Source organism: Macaca thibetana, chromosome 8 (assembly GCF_024542745.1).
Source record: "Macaca thibetana thibetana isolate TM-01 chromosome 8, ASM2454274v1, whole genome shotgun sequence".
In the NCBI taxonomy this organism is placed as follows: Eukaryota; Metazoa; Chordata; class Mammalia; order Primates; family Cercopithecidae; genus Macaca; species Macaca thibetana.
In genome coordinates this window covers 50,728,646-50,747,738 of record NC_065585.1, presented here as the reverse complement: position 1 = coordinate 50,747,738, position 19,093 = coordinate 50,728,646, and the positions used below count along the sequence as shown (strand labels likewise).

Sequence of the window (19,093 nt, the reverse complement as noted above, 5' to 3'; positions counted from 1 at the left end):
CCCTCCAAAACTGCCTAGCTGATATGTGATCATATAACTAGAGATCAGAGATATTAATGATTAAATCACTTTTTCGGTTAAATTCCTAGGATTGGCAGGTCTCTTAACTCTCTCCCATATTTACCAGATTTATCACTGTTTCTGAAACTTTGTTCAACCTATACCCCTTGTCTGGAATACTTTTCATTTTGCTGCTCAATTATTCCAATCCTATAAATTGCTGCTCAATTATCCCAATCCTATAAATCCTAAATAAAGACCCAGTGCAAATTCTACCTGATTATTCATAGCCTTTGTTTGCACTGAGTTTTAACCTTTAAGGTTACACAGTACACTTCAGCTTTGACCTTATCTAATTGAGCAGTTAATGATATGCAGTTGACCCTTGAACACATGGGTTTGAACTACGCAAGTCTACTTATATGCAGATTTTCTCCCATCTCTGCTACCACCCCTGAGACAGCAAGGCCAACCCCTCTTCTGCCTCCTCTCCTCTTAGCCTACTCAATGTGAAGAGCTTTGTGAGGATCTACTTCCATTCATTGAATAATATATTGTCTCTTCTTCATGATTTTCTTAATAACATTTTCTTTTTATAGCTTACTTTAGTGTAAAAATACAGTATATAATATACAAAATATGTGTGAACTGACTTTATGTTACTGGTAAGGCTTCTGGTCAACAGTAGGCTATTCGTAGTTCAGTTTTGGGGGAGTCAAAAGTCATACAAGTTATAAAGGGATTTTCAACAGTGCACACAGGGGTCAGCACCCCTAATCCCAGGGTTGTTCAAGATCAAATGACTTTTTTATACTTCACAAATGTTTTCCTGTGTGTTGCACCCCCTCTTTAGTAATACTAGAAACACCTTAAAGGCAGTGAATCCTATGTGAAATGTATAAAAATGCTGGGCACAGAGTACTAATTTTAATTTGGCTTACTGTCAAAATACAGCAATATTTAGGTGTAGTCATTTGATTAAAAATATTAGGAACTTTAAAATATTTCTATCACTGGGACATATGAGGAGAAAGAAGTAGTTGCTGGTTGCTTTAGGTTAGCTCTGCCTACAACTTGGAAAGATCATCAAAGGACCACAGGCCCAGGGTCTAGTACACAGTTTTTCATCTTCAGAAACTTGAATATGATTAAACTGTAGGGAAATTATTCATATTAACCAAATTAAGAGACTGAATAAGTCAGAAAGAAAATTTATTGACCTATGAGACCTGCCTATTTAGACCAATTAGTCTATGCACATGCATTCTGTCCTATGAAAGAATGTCCCCAGGGAAAGTCAAATCGCTAACAGAAGGTGCCTGGTGAATATTAAATCAGAGTACAGGAAGATGGGTGATCTTTTTTTTTTTAAAGAGACAGGGCCTCACAGTGTTGCCCAGACTGGTCTCGAACTCTTGGCCTCAAGTGCATCCTTCCGCCTCAGCCTCTCAAAGTGCTGGGATTACAGGCGTGAGCCACTGCCCTGGCCAAGATGGGCGATCTTAATGCACAAGTTCTTAACAAAGAACACGTATTAGAATGACTTGAGAAGGCTTTTTTTTAAATGCTCATGCCTGGGTCCTACTCTCAAACAAAACTGAATTAATCCATATGTGTTGAGGCCTGGACTAATGTAATTGTAAGAGCTTCCCAGGATATTATAATATGTACCACTAACTAATAATTGACTAATAGATAATATCTTTATACTGTGACAGCCTGATGCAGCATCTCCATCATAGAGATTTACCAGTTCAACTTCTCATATCAAGCTAATCAGGACACTGTCTCTTCTGACTCCATGTAACCCAATACACTTCGGTTATGAGTTATGATATTGTTACTGGTTACGCTCCACTCACATTTCCTAAAGAAAGACCTAACATCTTAATTGAACTAGGGAAACAATCTAGTTTCAATAGAAACACTTACAAGCCATTGCTTAAAGGTTACTTATACATGTAGAAGGCTCATTTCTGCCCTTTTATATCAATTCTTATTTGCTATGAAGTTAGAGAAAAGGCTTTTCTGAATAAATGTCAGACTATAAATTATGTACTCTATTTGAAGTATCCTATGCCTATTATTAGTGACTGCATGGCAACAATGGAGAAACACTCAGAGCCCCCTGCTGCTTTCTTCAAGAATGTACAAACATATTCTAAATTAACTGGTATATTCTGAGCCATTATAAGGTCTTCCTTTTAATGAAGAAATTTTTGGCTATTTTTACTGGGCTTCATGCCCAAATCGTTTAATTTTTATCACTGTATATAGAATTAGTTTTTTTTAAAGTGGTGGCTGGGCGCAGTGGCTCACACCTGTAATCCCAGCACTTTGGGAGGCCGAGGTAGGCGGATCACCTGAGGTCAGGAGTTCGAGACCAGCCTGGCCAACATGGTGAAACCCCGTCTCTACCAAAAATACAAAAATTAGCCAGGCGTGGTGGCAGGCGCCGGTAATCCCAGCTGCTTGGGAGGTTGAGGCAGGAGAATCGCTTGAATGCGGGAGGTGGAGGTTGCAGTGAGCTGAGATCGTGCCATTGCACTCTAGCCTGGGGGACAAGAACAAGACTTCATCTCGATAAATAAATAAATAAATAGCATCAAGTTTCTCTAGAATAAGATTATATCTATCTATCTCTGAGCCTCTATTTCCCCACCAAAAAAATGGGGATGGTAATAATATTACTTATTCCATAGAGTTTTGTAAATAATAAATAAAATAACACTAATAAAGTACTTAGTGATTGGTACAGGCTGACCCTCCTTTATCCAAAATACGTGGGAACAGAAGTGGTTCAGATTTCAGATTTTTTCAGATCTTGGAATATTTGCATATATATATATATATATATATAGGGCATGGGACACAAGTCTAAACATGAAATTCATTTATATTTCATATATACCTTATACACATACTCTGAAGGTAATTTTATACAGTATTTTTAATAACTTTGTACATGAAACAAAGTCTGTGCACACTTAACATCAGAAAGCAAAGATATCAGGTATGGAATTGCCCACCTGTGATGTCATGTTGGCACTCAAAAAGTTTTGAATTTTGGAGCACTTTGAGTTTCTAATTTCCAGATTAGGAATGCTCAACCTGTGTATAATGAGTGCTTAATAACTGTTAACTAATATTATTAATACCAAAATGTGATTTTTCCATGGTTTGAGCTTAAGATGATTTTTATTTTCTTTGTGATTTTCCGAATTTTCTAAATTTTATGCAACAATCATGTATCACTTTCAAAATAAGGGAAAAAAATTATTTTTAATGGCAAATTTTGCATTTGTTAGCACCAAACAAACAAAACTGACAGACTATATTAACATAAAATAGGAAGGGAGACCATGGCCAAGCATTAGATAAGGTACCAAAGGGGATTGGCCACAAACTGTAGAAGGTGGTACCTCAAACCCTACTTCAGCTCTACGAAAGTAGACATGCTCTGAAGAACAAGTGAAAGGCTGGATAAGCCTACAGCAGAACCATGCTAGATAGCCTGCAGAGCTTTTTGAAAACCCACAAATGCAACCTCAGAAATTAGCCCTATCTGCCCTCTTAGATTCATATACTATAGAACCATATTCCTGACATAGTTTCAGACACTACGCACTTACCTTTATAGAGTTGAACAAAAGGCAGGGGTGATTGCACAGTTTTTTAAGAGCTCCTATACATATTAGATGGGGACTATTTTCCAACAACCCTTGAAGACAGAACCTGACAACCTGAGAATTTAACAGCTTTCGATAAAGCTCAATCTGTAGTGCTCCTGGTCGGCAAAAGATAACATTCTCTATTTTAGGTGGGAGATATTTATTTATAATTTCTTGGGTTCTTCTAAGGATAAAGAGTCCAGTGAGGCAAGCAAGTTCAGTTGCTCTTCTTTCTCCTAACTCCTTTTCTTCCTGTGGAAAAATAGCAGACTTAAATGAAAGTGTTATAGACAAAAATACACTTAAAATGAACATTAAAGATTTCATAATGATAAACCATTTACTAATTGCTTCCCAACAAATTTTAAAAGAAGAAATAAAATATGAGTATAGGGACAGAAAAACCAACCATGATCTATTTATATGTTTAGCATAACCATTTAATTAAGTGAAGTCACAGTCTCCTAAATAACATAAAATAATGATATATAATTGGTAGAATCTTAGATTCAATGAAATATAGTCTGTATACAACATGTAAACCATAATTTAACCATTGTCCTACCTTTAAAAATGTTTGTTTCCCATTTGTGTTTCCCTTAGTTTGCTTCTTTTTTTTTTTTTTTTTTTTTTTTTTGAGACAGAGTCCCACTCTATCACCCAGGCTGGAGTGCAGTGGCACAATCTCGGCTCACTGCAACCTCCACCTCCCGGGTTCAAGGGAACCTCCTGCCTCAGCCTCCTCAGTAGCTGGGATTACAGTGCACACCACCACATCTGGCTAATTTTTATATTTTTAGTAAAGACAGTGTTTCATGATGTTGGCCAGGCTGATCTTGAACTCCTGACATCAAGTGATCCACCTGCCTTGGCCTCTCAAAGTGCTAGGACTATAGGCATGAGCCACTGTGCCCAGCCAGTTTCTAATATTTTATCCTTACAGCTAAGTTTTTATTTCATTTTTTTTTTTTTTTTTGAAACAGAGTCTCACTCTGTCACCCAGGGCTGGGGTGCAGTGATGTGATCTCAGCTCACTACAATCTCCACCTCCCAGACTCAAGCAATCCGCCCACCTCAGCCTCCCCAGTAGCTGGGACCACAGGTACATGCCACCACATCTGGCTTTTTTTTTTTTTTTTCTGTAGACATAAGGTCACCCTATACCTTATAGCTAAGTTTTTAGTTTTTGGTTTTTTGTTTATTTGTTTTTTGAGATGGAGTTTCACTTTGTCGCCAGGCTAGGGTACAGTGGCATGATCTCAGCTCATTGCAACCTCTGCCGCCCAGGTTCAAGTGATTCTCCTGAGTAGCTGGGACTACAGGCGCCCGCCACCATGCCCAGCTAATTTTTGTATTTTCAGTAGAGACAGGGTTTTCACCATGTTGGCCAGGATGGTCTCGATCTCTTGACCTCGCGATCCACCTCAGCCTCCCAAAGTGCTGGGTTTACAGGAATGAGCCAACACACCCGGCCAGCTAAGTTTTTAAATAAACCTACCATTATTTCTTTATAATAAATTCCTAAAAGGAGTATTGTCAGGCCACAAGATATAGACAATTTTAATGCTTTTGATATACATTGCCAAACTTTCCCCATGTTGTGCCAATGTACATTCCAACCAACTATTTACATTCCAAATAGGAGACTCTTGTCTACAATTGCTACTACTAGTAAATCCAAGTTGGGGAGGTGGTGTACCCCTGCAGTTCCAGCTACTCGGGAGGCAGAGGCAAAAGGATCACTTGAACTCCAGGAGTTCAAGGCCAGCCTGGGCAACACAGAGTGACACCATCTCTAAATAAACAAACACACACCAATAGAAAATTACAAAATCACTTTGGTTATTTTGTTCTACTTTTTTCAAAACTAGTAAGGATGAACATTTTTATATGTTTATTGTCATAATTCTTTGTGAAGTTTCTATTCATGAATTTTAGACAAGTGATGTCATATTCTAAAATAAGGAATGCAGGAAATGAAGGATTGTGGAGAAAAAGAAAGAGTTCACACTACTGATTTTTCTAAATCAAAATAATATGAAGTTATGGATAATTTCCTCAGACATATGGCTTTTTAAAAACTTATTTATTAGAGTAAATTTTACCTCAGAAGCAGAAGGTTCTCTCGATAAAATGATGGGTTCTTCATATATTTTCCTATAAGATGACAAAGAGCCTAATATTCCTGGATTTACAAAATCAATTAATGCAAAAAATTCTTGCAGATCATTCTGAACTGGAGTACCTAAAGAGAGACAAAAATGAGGAAAAGGTCAAGTTTGTGTTTTACAATCACAATCTCAGGTTTATAACAAAACCACAATGGAAGTTTGGAGAAATTTCTTCCCTAAAAGGAATAAATACAAGCAAATGGCCTAAAACTAAGAAAGAGCAGTCAAAGCAAGTTAAAAAAATATTAATCACCACATAAATTTTTAACTCTAGTTTTAGTTGCATACTAAATTCTTACATAATAGTATAGCATAATGATTGAGTGCAGGCTCACTGGAGTCTGACTTAGGTTCAAATCCTAACTGCACCATTTACTCCCTGAGTGACCCTGAGAAAGTTATTTAAACCAATTTATTATCTGTAAAATGCAGATAATAATAGTCTTTCTAGGGTTGTGAGGATCAAAGTAGTCAATCCATATAATATACTTTGAATGGTGCCTAGAGCACAATAAATGTTCTATAACTTTAGTAATTGTTACTGTTATTATAGCTATGTGACTTTGGACAAACTGCCTAAGTCCTTTAAACTCAGGGATTTTTTTCATTTATAAAAGTATGAAGATAATAAATTCCCAGAATAATTATAATGAAAAGTAGAGACAATGGATATGAAGTACCCAGCAAAATGCCTGACACTCAGGAGACACTCATTGAATGGCACCTATTATTACTACCTTTCAAAGTTATCAGATCAAATTAAGATCTTCACTGCCCAAAGGGTTAATACAGACTATAATGGATTAATATACCCTCTATATATTACATATAGTATGCAATAGCTTTTGGCTAATTTTCAAAGAAACATTAGCATGTTTCAATAATTATAATAGTGCCAAAAGAACATATAAATCAGCACAAACAATGTAATTTCAGCTGGCTTTCAAATAACAGATTAGAAAATGTTGTCCAAAAATATAAATAATGTGAAAAGTAAATAAAAATGCATTTATTTCACTAAGATGGATGACATAAATTTTTTAATGTCAAGGAATTTAATAATCACTTCCCTAAAGCTTAATGGGTCCCGTACCCCCAGGTTGGACCAGCAATTGCTAATTTTTTAAAATTTAACACATCTAGTCAGTTTTAAATTTTTAGACACATCATTGAAAGAGTTGGGAAAAATACATTTATGTTGGTATATATTCAGTTAAGCCTCTAAAAGAATATGCATGATGATGATAAACAAAGATTGGGGAGTATAGGAAAGAAGAGAAAGAACGGTAGAAGGATCACTGTGGTTGGCTTTCAGATATTCATCAAACCCCAAATGATTAAGTCAATCATAGTAATTCTGTCCCCTCCTTTGCAAATGACTGACATACACAAGGGTTCTTGTCTCATACTGGGTTCACTGGAAGCAGAGCCTAAGACAGTGATTTGTTTGCATGTGATTTACAGAGGGAGAGCTCTCAGGAGAAAGGGAATAATGGAATCAGAAAATGGTAGGGGAAGAAACTAAGCAAGAATGGCCTCAGCTTCAGCTAAATTACAGGGAGCTCTAGAGCATAAACTGCACCATAACGTTGGTCCTGAAATTACTCTAAGGCAAGGGAGCTGCCATTTGCTGCTTACCCCTAAATCAGTCAATCATTGATAGCAAACTATAGAGAATACAGCTCTCATTCAATCAAAGATAATTCTCCAGAAAGGGAAGGGGCTCCTCTCATTTGTTTAATCAATAGTACCAGTAGCTAAAGAATGGATACAACAGCCCAGAAAAGGAGAGCTAGAAAGGGCACCAAGAGGTTTCATCAGTAGCATGTGACCCGTCCTGGCCAATGAGACATGAGAAGTCATCACAGAGGGGCTTTTAAACATAGAGAAACACTCTTAAACATAGAGAAACAAGAAGAGCCAGTCCTGTTCTCCTTTGGATATCATCACATCTAGCTGTGATGTCTGGAACGGCTGCAGTCACTTGCTACCAGCCTGAGGATGAAGCCAACACCAAATATGGCAGAGCAGAAGATATAAAGAACCAGAATCCTTGATGACAATGTTGGGTTGCTGTAGCCTGCCCTACCTTTAGACTTCCAGTTATAGGGGGGAATAAGCACATCTGATTCAGATCATCTGTTACCAGCATCTGAAATCATCCCAACTGATATATGAGGGGAAGAGGCAAAAGCAAAACTGGACAAAAGAAGAAAAGCAGAACACAAGAAGGGAACAGGAAAAAGGATTTAGGGCAGAAAAGAAGAAGAGAAAAGAATAAGGAAGGGGGCAAAAAAGATGAGAAGGGAAATATGGCTACAAGACAGAACCAATAGTATAGTATAGCATCATTATAAGAGTCTGTCACATTGCTTTCTAGTGATAATTTAGATCCCCATTTGCTATTTCAGTGCTCTAATTCTAGACTAGGTAAAACCTGTAGAAGAAAAATAGAAAAAACTAAAGATTTTTCAAGTCAAGTTGGTGTACTTACTAAGACTATGTTCAAGAGTATGGAAAAGAAACTTCTGAGAAAATGAAAAGATTCTTTATCTTCCCTACCTCTACCCTATCCCTACCAAAAAAAAAAAAAAAAAAGCTTTTTCTCTGTTTTTTGGTTGTTTTTTTTTTTAAAAAAAAAGAAAGAAATCTACCACCCAACCCAACACTGTCAATAACCTACGCCTATATCCTCCTGTAACCTCCACAGAAAGTTCTGAGAGCTTTTTATACACATTTGTATTTTTCTTTTAATCCTATAAGCCCACTTATACAAATCTATACAGAAAGAGTATATGCTTGTAGATATTCATCACCACATTATTTATAACAGTAAAGAATTAAAAACAACCTAATGTTAAACTGTAAGAATAGTTCTCAAGATTATGCATTATAGAAAAATGTTTACATGAAAGATATTTTGATGTGCACGTGTATGTGCAAAAAGATGTGTTTTGTATGTACGTATAAAGAATTTTATAATTTGCATGTATGCTCTCTGTGTGTATGTACGAAAAATAAAATATGTCAGGTGTTAACAATTAAGGAGGTGAGGTTGGAGGATGATTTCTGTTCTCCAGTTTCTAAACATTCGATAGCAGTATGTGTGTTTTTAAATTTTCAGTCTGTAAAAAGAATTTTGCTTCAAATCTCAGATTTATCTTTTCTATGATATAATGAAAGGGCATCTAAGATCTTATAATAATCATTCAGCTCCTATTGTGGGCTGAACTGTGTCTCCCTAAAATTCCTATGTTGAAGCTCTAACCCCCAATGTGACGGTTTTTGGAGACAGGACCTTTAAGAAGGTAATTAAGGTTAAATGAGGTCATAAGAGTGGGGCCTTAATCCAATATGACTGGTGTCCTTATAAGAAGAGAGGGAGATACTCCATGAATACATTTGCACAAAGGATAGAGTACATGAGGACATAGGAGGAAGGAAGCTGTCTGCAAGCCAAGTATGGAGACCTCAATAGAAACAGCCAACATCTTGATATTGGACTTCCAGTCTCCAGAACTGCGAGAAAATAAATGTCTGTTGTTTAGTCTGTGGTCTTTTGCTATGGCAGTGCTAGAAGACTAATGCCCCTCTATCAATCAAACTGAATCCTAACCATTTTCCAGTAAACATTAACTCCAAAGCACTGGGCTAGATAATACAAGGAAACAAAATCAAAATCATTTTCATTTGATTCTTAGTTATTGAGCACCTATCAATTATATGTCACTGTACATAACTCCTATACAAACATGTACTTTCATAATAAGGAACAAATCATCTTGGGGTAAAATATCCCACGCATAAAAGCAAAGACTTCATTCAGGCAATTCTAAGAAGATAGAAACCAACTATGAGTATTTCTAAATTAAAAAGGTTAGTTAGGGCTAGTTTTTACCTAAATTCATAGTTCAGGGGGCAAGAGTGATATGGACAGCAAAACAGAAACAAGCTAAGATTGACAAAGGATACAGAGGACAATACTAATGTCTCAAATGAAACTATCTCACTGGTCGCTTTCGAGACATTCTTGTTGAACGAAATCCTAGATCAATTTTCTACTGCAGATTAAATTTAATTTGGAATGTTAGTTAAATTAGTATTTGCTTATCATTGAGAATATCAATAAAATTATATATTTTTGCTACAGAAAATTATCTGATTTTCAAGTGAGGAAGGAAACTACTTTTATTTTTTCAGTACTTTTCAGTAAATTTTATTTCTCACTCTTCTTTTTTCTTTCTTTTTCTCCTCCCTTCTAGTGCTAACCATTTTTACTTTATATCTGCAACTATTATTTAAATAAGTAATACTGACCCCCATCTTAAGCAGTAAGAAGAAACAGTCTTTTTCTCTTCTAACTCAGTGTTACTAAATTCAGCTAACTCATTTATTTTTCCATTACTTTTCTGGCTCCAAGGATCTCAAGATCGAAGGCCAGTAAAGAAATCTGAACTGCACATTGGAAATCAAGTATAAAGAATCCACTCAGCTTCTCAAACAGCCAAAGATATGAAAATCATTCAGATTATGGTTCCTATTTCCCTGACTCATTTTTTCCTTTAAAAATGGCATTTTGTAAATATTCAACACCAGTTTTCCTATTCTTTGGTTTCCACTTCACTATTATTGACAAACATTTGTTGAGCATCTAGTAAATCCTGGGGGTATAACTATGAGATTTGACCCTAGTCCTTTTGTCTTTATCATCGTGATTAAACTCAAAAAAAAAAAAAAAAAAGGTCATTTAGCATTTCCCAAAATCATTTTTTTAAAGTATAGATCATTTTAAAAATCACTTTTGATAATGGTTAATACAATCCTCCTGTACAAATTGGAAGTCAAATGAAGAGGAATTTCTTAAAGGTGGATAATCTTCCCCACCCCAACACAGTAAGAACAGAAGAGGAGGAGTTTTCTCCTCTCTGTTGTTTTGGGACATATTTCCACCTATCTGTATAGGAAAGAGGTACAAGTTGTTGGTCACACTCCTTCTCTCTCCTCATTTAACTTCAGAGGAGAGCTGTGACATGCATAAACAACACATGAAGGAAAAAATGATGATGACACAGTAAGAATAATTATATCCTGACCATTCCTTCCAAAAGGGTTGAAGATGGTAAGGAAAATGAAGCCCCGAGTAGAAAATAGGGGAATTTTAAATATTAGTAATGACTACAATTCTCTTCTTTCTTCTGCTGACACAATGGCAGATTGGAAGGGCCATACAAAACCAAGATGAGATATGGGAGAAAAGCTACATTGCGCTAGTCTAGGCCTTAAATAACAAGGTAGAAGAGGATTCTTGTATTTACCATCCATCCCACCTTTCCAGACAGTTGGGTCCAGAAGCTTTGGCCAACAATCAACCATGCATATGTAGCACATACATATAAAAATAACTGATATTTATATTAAATACTCACCACCTGTCAGGTGGTTTTCCAAGAACTTTACATGGATTAACTCCTCTGACCCTCATGAGAACTTAAGTTAGATGGTATTATCATCCCTATTTTAGAGATTTTAAAAAACTGAGGCACAGAGACACTATATAATTTGCTTCCAAGTTGTTACAGCTATGTCAGACTCGGGAACCAAGCACAAGCAATTCAGTCTGATCTCCTAAATTCCTTATCATGATATCATTGTGTTTATTCCTAAAAAACCCCCAAGTCTGGGCTACAAAAAATTACACATGGATTTGAAGATTCAGAATCCTACTAAGAGTCAATTAGCACAGGTTTATTAGTATAAATTCCATCCAATACCACCAGTTATTTGAATGTTAAGCATCATAGTACAAGGCTGTATGTTCACTAGGCAAAAATTCCAAAATATCTTCCCCAAACTGAATACTGACCAGTTAGAATTATTCTTTTCTCACAAGAAAGGCTAATGAGGGCTGCAGTTGTCTTAATGGCACTGTTCTTCAAACGATGCCCCTCATCACAGATTAGAAGATCAAATTTTATATTCTTAATTTGATCCAGGGAACGAAGTAACATTTCATAACTGATAATAAGAACAGAATAAAATATAGACTTGATGAATTCTTCAACTTTGTGGTCCTGAGGAAAAAAGATAGTATTTTAAAAATCAGGAAGAGAAATGATATGAAATCAAATTTAAGCAGCCTATTCCTGACAGTCACTTATTAAGAACTGGAATATGTTAACTCTTTCTGTCTTAGTCAACTGAGGCTGCTATAAACAAAATACCATAGATTGGGTGGATTAAACAACAGACACTTATTTCTCACAGTTCTGGTGGAAAGTCTAAGATCAGGGTGCTAGCATGGTTGGGTTCTGGTGAGAGCCCTCTTCCTGGCTTGCAGAAGAATGCTTTCTTACTGTATCCTCACGTGGTAGAGAAAGGAAGTTCTGGTGTCTCTTGCTCTTGTTACAGAGGCACTAATCTCATCACATGGCTCTACCCTCACCACCTCATCTAAACCTAATTACCTCCCAAGCCCACCTCCTAATACTGTTATACTGAAAGTTAGAGTTTCAACATATGAATCTGGGGGACACAAACATTCAGTTCATAACAACTCAAAACCAAAATGTAAGCTAAGACTCCATTTTTGTGCAAAAGGGTTAGGGAGTTAACAAGTAAAAACTGAATTACTGATTTGAAAAACTAGATTTTTTTTTAAATGACTAAGGCTAAATTTTCAAGTTTCTTACCTGATCAACAGTAAATATCTTGATCCTTTCACTTCCTAGCCACTTTTGAAATTCTTTCTTCCAATTATTCACCAAGCTTCCAGGTGTGACAATTAGTGTCTTCTTTATTACTGGCTTGCCTCCATAGGGTCCCTGACACTGCAGGGTCCAGATGAGCGAAATACATTGCAATGTTTTCCCTAAACCCATTTCATCAGCAAGAAGAGCTCCACATCTGCCATTCATTCTGTTAGAAATAATTTTACTTCCTTTAATCACAATAGAAAAATATTTTATGCCCTTAAAATCATCAAGAACCAGAAACTGGTATTTTTTAATGACACTGAAGACTCTTTTAGTACTTTATTAGCTGATTTACAACACATCTTTTGCATCTTTGATAATTATATCCATTACATATTGTCAACTAAATTACCAAAACATAAATCTGAAATTAGAGAGTTGAATCTAAATCATCTGCTACTATTACATGTACATATTTAGAGGCTAGAAATGAATTCCAATTTTATATCTGCATATGGATAATTTAACTATAACTGTGTTTCTCATCGCTAAGAGTTGAGTGATTTTTATTGGTTTCAGATATCAAAACAGTTTAAAATATATTGTTGTATTATATTTAATCAGCAAGACCTACTGAGCTGTATTTTATGATTCTGTCAGTAAATGAAGTCCTCAACAAAAATAGCTCCCTGCATCATAAAAAAATTAAACACTAAACACTTGATATAATACACATAATTTAGTAAAAGTTGTTATCCTACAGACCTACTATGTTATATAATTTAAAATTAAATGTTATTAGGGATATTATTAGTAAGATCATGTATTTTTATGCCACTTTATATTCCTAAAGACCTTAGCAGTGTATGTTTTATATTTTTAAAGTTAAGAAAGTCCAAGGGAATTAAGGATATTACAAAAATGCATAAGTATACAGTTGACCACTGAACAAGAAGAGTTTGAACTGTGAAAGTCCACTTATATATGGGTTTTTTTCAATAAATGTTATAAGTGAGTGTGCCTACCTCTCTTGCCTCCCTTCTATCTCCTCCACCTCTTCCGCCACCTCTGCCACTGCTGAGACAACCAAACCAACCCTTCCTCTTCCTCCTCTTACTCAGTCTACTCAACATGATAAGGATGAAGACCTTTGTGATGATCCATTTCCTATTAATGAATAGTAAATACATTTTCTCTTCCTTATGGTTTCCATCATGCATTCTTTTTACTGGCTTACTTTACTGTAAAAATACAGTATATAATACATATAGTATATGAAATTATGTGTAAAATGAGTGTTTATGTTATCAGTAAGGCTTCCAGTCAACAGTAGTTTATTAGTTAAGTTTCTCCCAAAGTTATATGCAGATTTTTGACTACATAGTGGGTCAGAACCCCTAATTCCTGAGTTGTTCAAGAGTCAGCTGTAGTTTGTTAGCTAATTGTATTTCTTCTTAGTAGAAATTAAGAACCAATATGTAATTTTGTATTTGTGTTCCATTTCAAGGTATAGAGAAAAATATTACCAACATAAATTACAGCTACTATTTAGGTAGCTGTTTTAGATCAATAATTTGGTAACAAAGGACCAAATGTCAGCCAAATGAGATACAGTGAATAGCAAAGAGAAAATACAGATTCATCTTTTCATGGTAAAGAGAAGGGAGCAAATAGGAAGCCTTTATGGAGAAGATGTATCTTGAGCAAAATTGTAAAGGGTAAATAATTGCTACACTAATGAGGCAGTTGAATATAGTTGGAGCTTGAACTGAAAAATATGAAGCTACCATGGTAGGTAGAAGACAAAAGATGAGTATACTTATCCTTGAGAGTTTAGACTGTATCTTATAGATCAGCATCTCCCAAACACTAGGATTTCATGACTACTATCATGATTTGTTGCCATATCTGTGATACTATATGTTATTATTTTTCTTCAAATCAACTCATTTTTAACTTAAATTTGAAAAGAAAACTCATTCTAAGCATAATTTATCTGTGAAACCAAAAGTTTAATATGCTATTTTTTCTTTTTTTTTTTTTTTTTTTTCTCGAGACAGAGTCTTGTTCTGTTACCCAGGCTGGAGTGCAGTGGCGTGATCTTGGCTCACTGCAAACTCCGCCCCCTGAATTCAAGTGATTCTCCTGTCTCAGCATCCTGAGTAGCTGGGATATAGGTGTCCACCACCACGCCCAGCTAATTTTTGTATTTTTAGTAGAGAAGGGATTTCACCATGTTGGCCAGGCTAGTCTTGAACTCCTGACCTCAAGTGATCCACCTGCCTTGGCCTCTGAAAGTGCTGGGATTACAGGTGTGAGTCACCATGCCCAGCCTATTTTTCTAATAATTAACTAAATATGCTACTATTCAAATTTTTTTAAAAGGCTTGTCCACTTGCCACCCCAAAATAGTCCCATATACTGCCAGTGGAGTAGGGATCACAGTTTGGGAAACCCTGTTCTAACTTCTGAGAGTCTCTGAATGATTTTAAATAAGGGAATGCCATGTTCAAAACTGTTTTTCAGAGAAAACTGAAGATGGTGGCTTTAAGTAGAATACATCTGAGAAGCATCAGAAGCAAATATGTAAGTTAGAAGCCATTGCAATAGTCTAGATAAAATATGATATTTTTATGACATCAGTTACTAGAGATGCTGCAGTGGAAGACAGAAAAGATTAGGAAACAATATTTAGTAGGTTAAAATAATTAAAAGTTCAGGTTTGACTAGATTCAGAATGTGAGAGAAAAGAAATCAAAGATGATTCTGAGACCAATTGGGATAAGACCTTCGAAAGAAAAAGCAGATTTGGGAGAAAATGTGAGTCTAGTTAATAGTTTCTGGAAGACAGTATTCCCTTAACTTGTCATCAGGCAAAGAGTTCTTAGAGTTGGGGAGAATTTCATTTCCAACTGCCTTTAAATGACAAATTTTAAAATCAAGGGGCTTGGCATTTAAAAACAAGGCAAAACAAAACCAAAACAAACAAAAAAGACTGGAAGAAATGTTAGCAGGGGCCTTTGATTCTTTTTTCTCCTGTTTTTTTTGTGTCCTCTAGAATATCTTTAAAAGATGATACTACTATTCTTTAATCAGAAAATGCAAAAAGGAAGAAGAAACTTTCTTCTATTTTCAGATGTAGAGATAGAAGAAAATCTTTTTCCAAAATTATCATAACCAAGCCAGGTGCAGTGGCTCATGCTTGTAATCCCAGCACTTTGGGAGGCTGAGGTGGGTGGATCACTTGAGATCAGGAGTTCAAGACCAGCCTGGCCAACATGGTGAAACCCCATCTCTACTAAAAATAAAAACATTAGCCAGGCATGGTGAAGCACACTTGTAATCCTAGCTACTCAGGAGGCTGAGATGCAAGAATCACTTGAACTTGAGAGATGGAGGTTGCAGTGAGCCAAGATTATGCCACTGCACTCCAGTCTGGGCAATACGGCAAGACTCCATCTCCAAAAAAAAAAAAAAAATTCTCAGAACCAGAATTAAAAGCCTCTTTCACTTGTTCTCATGACCCTTTACCATAACAGTAGTGAGCTTTTATTATACCACATTAAGGCCAATTGCATTTATCTGTTTACTCAAATACTTTAAAAGTCCCTTAAAAGTAAGGACCGTGGTCCTGATTCCTGTATGCCCACCTCCTAGCAGTATGTTTGGCACATGGCATCTATCAAGAACTACTTTTGAAATAAATGCACACATTAAGCACTATTCACCTTTCCTACCAATTGAAATTCATAGTATATCCTCAGGACTCGTTTTATCAGGATCTTCTTAGAAAACCATTATTGTGTTACAGGTTAAATCAAAATGAAGATTAGATTAAACAAATGATTTATTTTCCTACCTCATTCCCATTACACATTCATAAAGGAATATGATTCCTTCTTTCTGATGTGGTCGAAGATGATATACAAGGTAAGGATCAATCACTACATCCACAAGAGGGAAACAGTTCTTATTGAATACCCACTGGTGATTCTTATCTGGTCGTGGCATAACGAGGGAATCTTAAAAAATGGTAAAAGTACAAGTATTGTAATTTCACTTTTTCAGCAACCAACATTATCTTGTTTTCATTACCCTAAGATAGAACTGTTTGCCACCATTTGTGGCCAAAAACAAGTCCAAAATTTAGTCACAGTAATGTTACCCAAGGGCACAAAATTTAAAAAGAAAATCTCATGCCTTACTGACATACGATTTCATGCAAAGAATTATGAAGAGCCTTCCAAACTTCACATACCCAAAAGTGCTTCAAAAGCACTGAAATTCACTATTGTCTAGTAAGGAATTCAGTAAGCCATAACATTCAAATAGTTCAGTATTCAGAGCAAAGAGAACTATTTCCAGCTGAAAGCACAGGCTGGAATTTTGCCAAGATGCATTTGCCAATGTTCACAGCTTCTCATTCTGAAAAGGCTCCCCAAATTTAACATACAGGGTTTCTATCTTTTCAGTCCTAAACACACTAACAATGATCATTACTCCTATTAATTGGAACTGACAAAAAAATGATAAATTTTCCATTGACTATGCATCATTATTTGCTTGAAGTTAATTACTACATTCATGAATATCAAGTTCATAAATCTTTTTTTGTTTGTTTGTTTGAGACAGAGTCTCACTCTGTTGCCCAGGGTGCAGTGCAGTGGTGTGATCTCAGCTCACTGCAACCTCTACCTCCCAGGTTCAAGCAATTCTCGTGCCTCAGCCTCCTGAGTAGCTGGGATTACAGGTTCGTGCCACCAAACCCAGCTAATTTTTGTGTTTCACCATGTTAGCCAGGCTGGTCACGAACTCCTAACCTCAAGTGATCTTCCCACTTCAACCTCCCAAAGTGCTGGGATTAAAGACATGAGCCACTGCATCCGGCCTCATGAACCTCTTTAAAGCAGCACGAAGTCATCATAGAATAACAATGTAATTCTTCAAAACTGTGCTACACAATTTAAAAGATTTACTAAAATACCAGCCAAAAAGGCAAAATCAAATATAACTAGAAGGCAGGTCTCAAATGATAAATCTGAAATTAGATAATAAACCCACCAAAATTATTTTGGGGATATATTTGCATGCCTACATCATGGTTATAAAAATTGAATTAGATAAAAAAAGAAAGAAGAATGAGGAGAAGAGGAGATAAAAAGAAATAGATTCCAGTCGACTATGTAAATATTCATCAGTGTGGAACTATATTGTCACAGGAATAAGAGCTTGGTCATGTTTACCATCAACAAATACCTAGAGAATAAGTTTTCTGTGGATTTTCCTAGGGTTCTGAGTAACTGAAAGGAACTTTCATCTTTAAGGTCAATTCCTGTTAGGTAGGGGACTAGGAAGTAAAAACGGGAAATTTAGTCCTTGGCTTTCCTCTATATCACTGTAGCAAAGAGTGTACTCCTTGTGGATTTCCAATCAAGAAATGGCCCCATTATTTTTCTATCTTTTACAAAGGACAACAAGGAAAAAGAGAAGATAGAGGCGAAAAATCACATACTGCCCAAGCAAAAAGGACTATAGGATTATAAATCACCTAATAAAAGGCCCATCTTCAAGAAAGAGAACCCTAAACAGTCAAAATAATAGAACACTAGTTCAAATTTTAAGATGCTTCTTTATCTTCACAACGATAAAGATGATCATTTAACATTAACAACATGTCTCAGGCATTAAAGTCTACAACCTAATTCTATCCTTTGCATAAGATAAATACATGAGAATAATTAACCATTTACTATTTACCCGAAGTGCTTTTATACATACACACACACAAATATAATTCATTTACATCACATACAACACATAAATGCCACAATAAATTCACATTTACATATATATAATATATACCTTTACATCACATACACACAACACAGAAATGCCACAATAAAATGTTTCATTCACTCACTCAACAAGTATTTCCTGGAAAGAGTATATACTAGACACTCTAAATCTCTATAGTGGTTATTAGGACCCACGTTTTACACATGAGTAGGCAAAACATTAGGAAGGTCAGTGACTACCCCCAAGAGGTCAAAGAACCAGTTAGTTCAGTGGCAAAACCATGATTCTAACTCAGATCTTTGAATAAGCACAGTATTCTTTTCAGTTCCCCACAGCCCTGTATTGTGTAATAGTAAAAGTACAAAGAGAAAGGAGAATAAAGAGGAGAGGGATTGTTAAAAGAGCTAGTGGGACAGACAAAATATTTAGAGAAAATTCAGCTGCATCAGCTTCCACTCCCTATATTTCAACTAAGTCTTTGTGATAAGCTAATATAGAACTAGGAATTTTTAATTATGGGGTTTTGTTCCAACAATGCCGTTGATTATCTGTATTTAGGTAAGTCGGTTCATCTTCCTAGGCCTCAGTTTCCTCCAATGCAAAGTGAAAAGACTAATCGAAATGATCTCAAAGCCTCTTCGAAATTTATGTTTCCATAATACTTGCAATGGGGAAAAATAATCATTACTTTATATACTTGCTGTTGTTAGGAAAGAAGTCACCTCTATCTCTCAGCTTTCACATCTACTACACTACACTTTCG

The 19,093-nt window shown here is 35.8% G+C and overlaps 1 protein-coding gene across 2 annotated transcripts in view; it reads right to left on the bottom strand.

The window, feature by feature from the left end:
* RAD54B (RAD54 homolog B) overlaps positions 1–19,093 on the bottom strand; it is a 99,415-nt gene that overhangs the window by 15,234 nt on the left and 65,088 nt on the right. For both annotated transcript variants that reach the window (XM_050800489.1, XM_050800490.1), the window contains exons 6-10: positions 16,394–16,556; positions 12,532–12,757; positions 11,706–11,913; positions 5,777–5,916; positions 3,633–3,923 (exon numbers count right to left, since the gene is read on the bottom strand). In XM_050800489.1, coding sequence (XP_050656446.1) covers positions 3,633–3,923; positions 5,777–5,916; positions 11,706–11,913; positions 12,532–12,757; positions 16,394–16,556 — 1,028 coding nt within the window. The remainder of the gene's footprint in view (positions 1–3,632; positions 3,924–5,776; positions 5,917–11,705; positions 11,914–12,531; positions 12,758–16,393; positions 16,557–19,093) is intronic.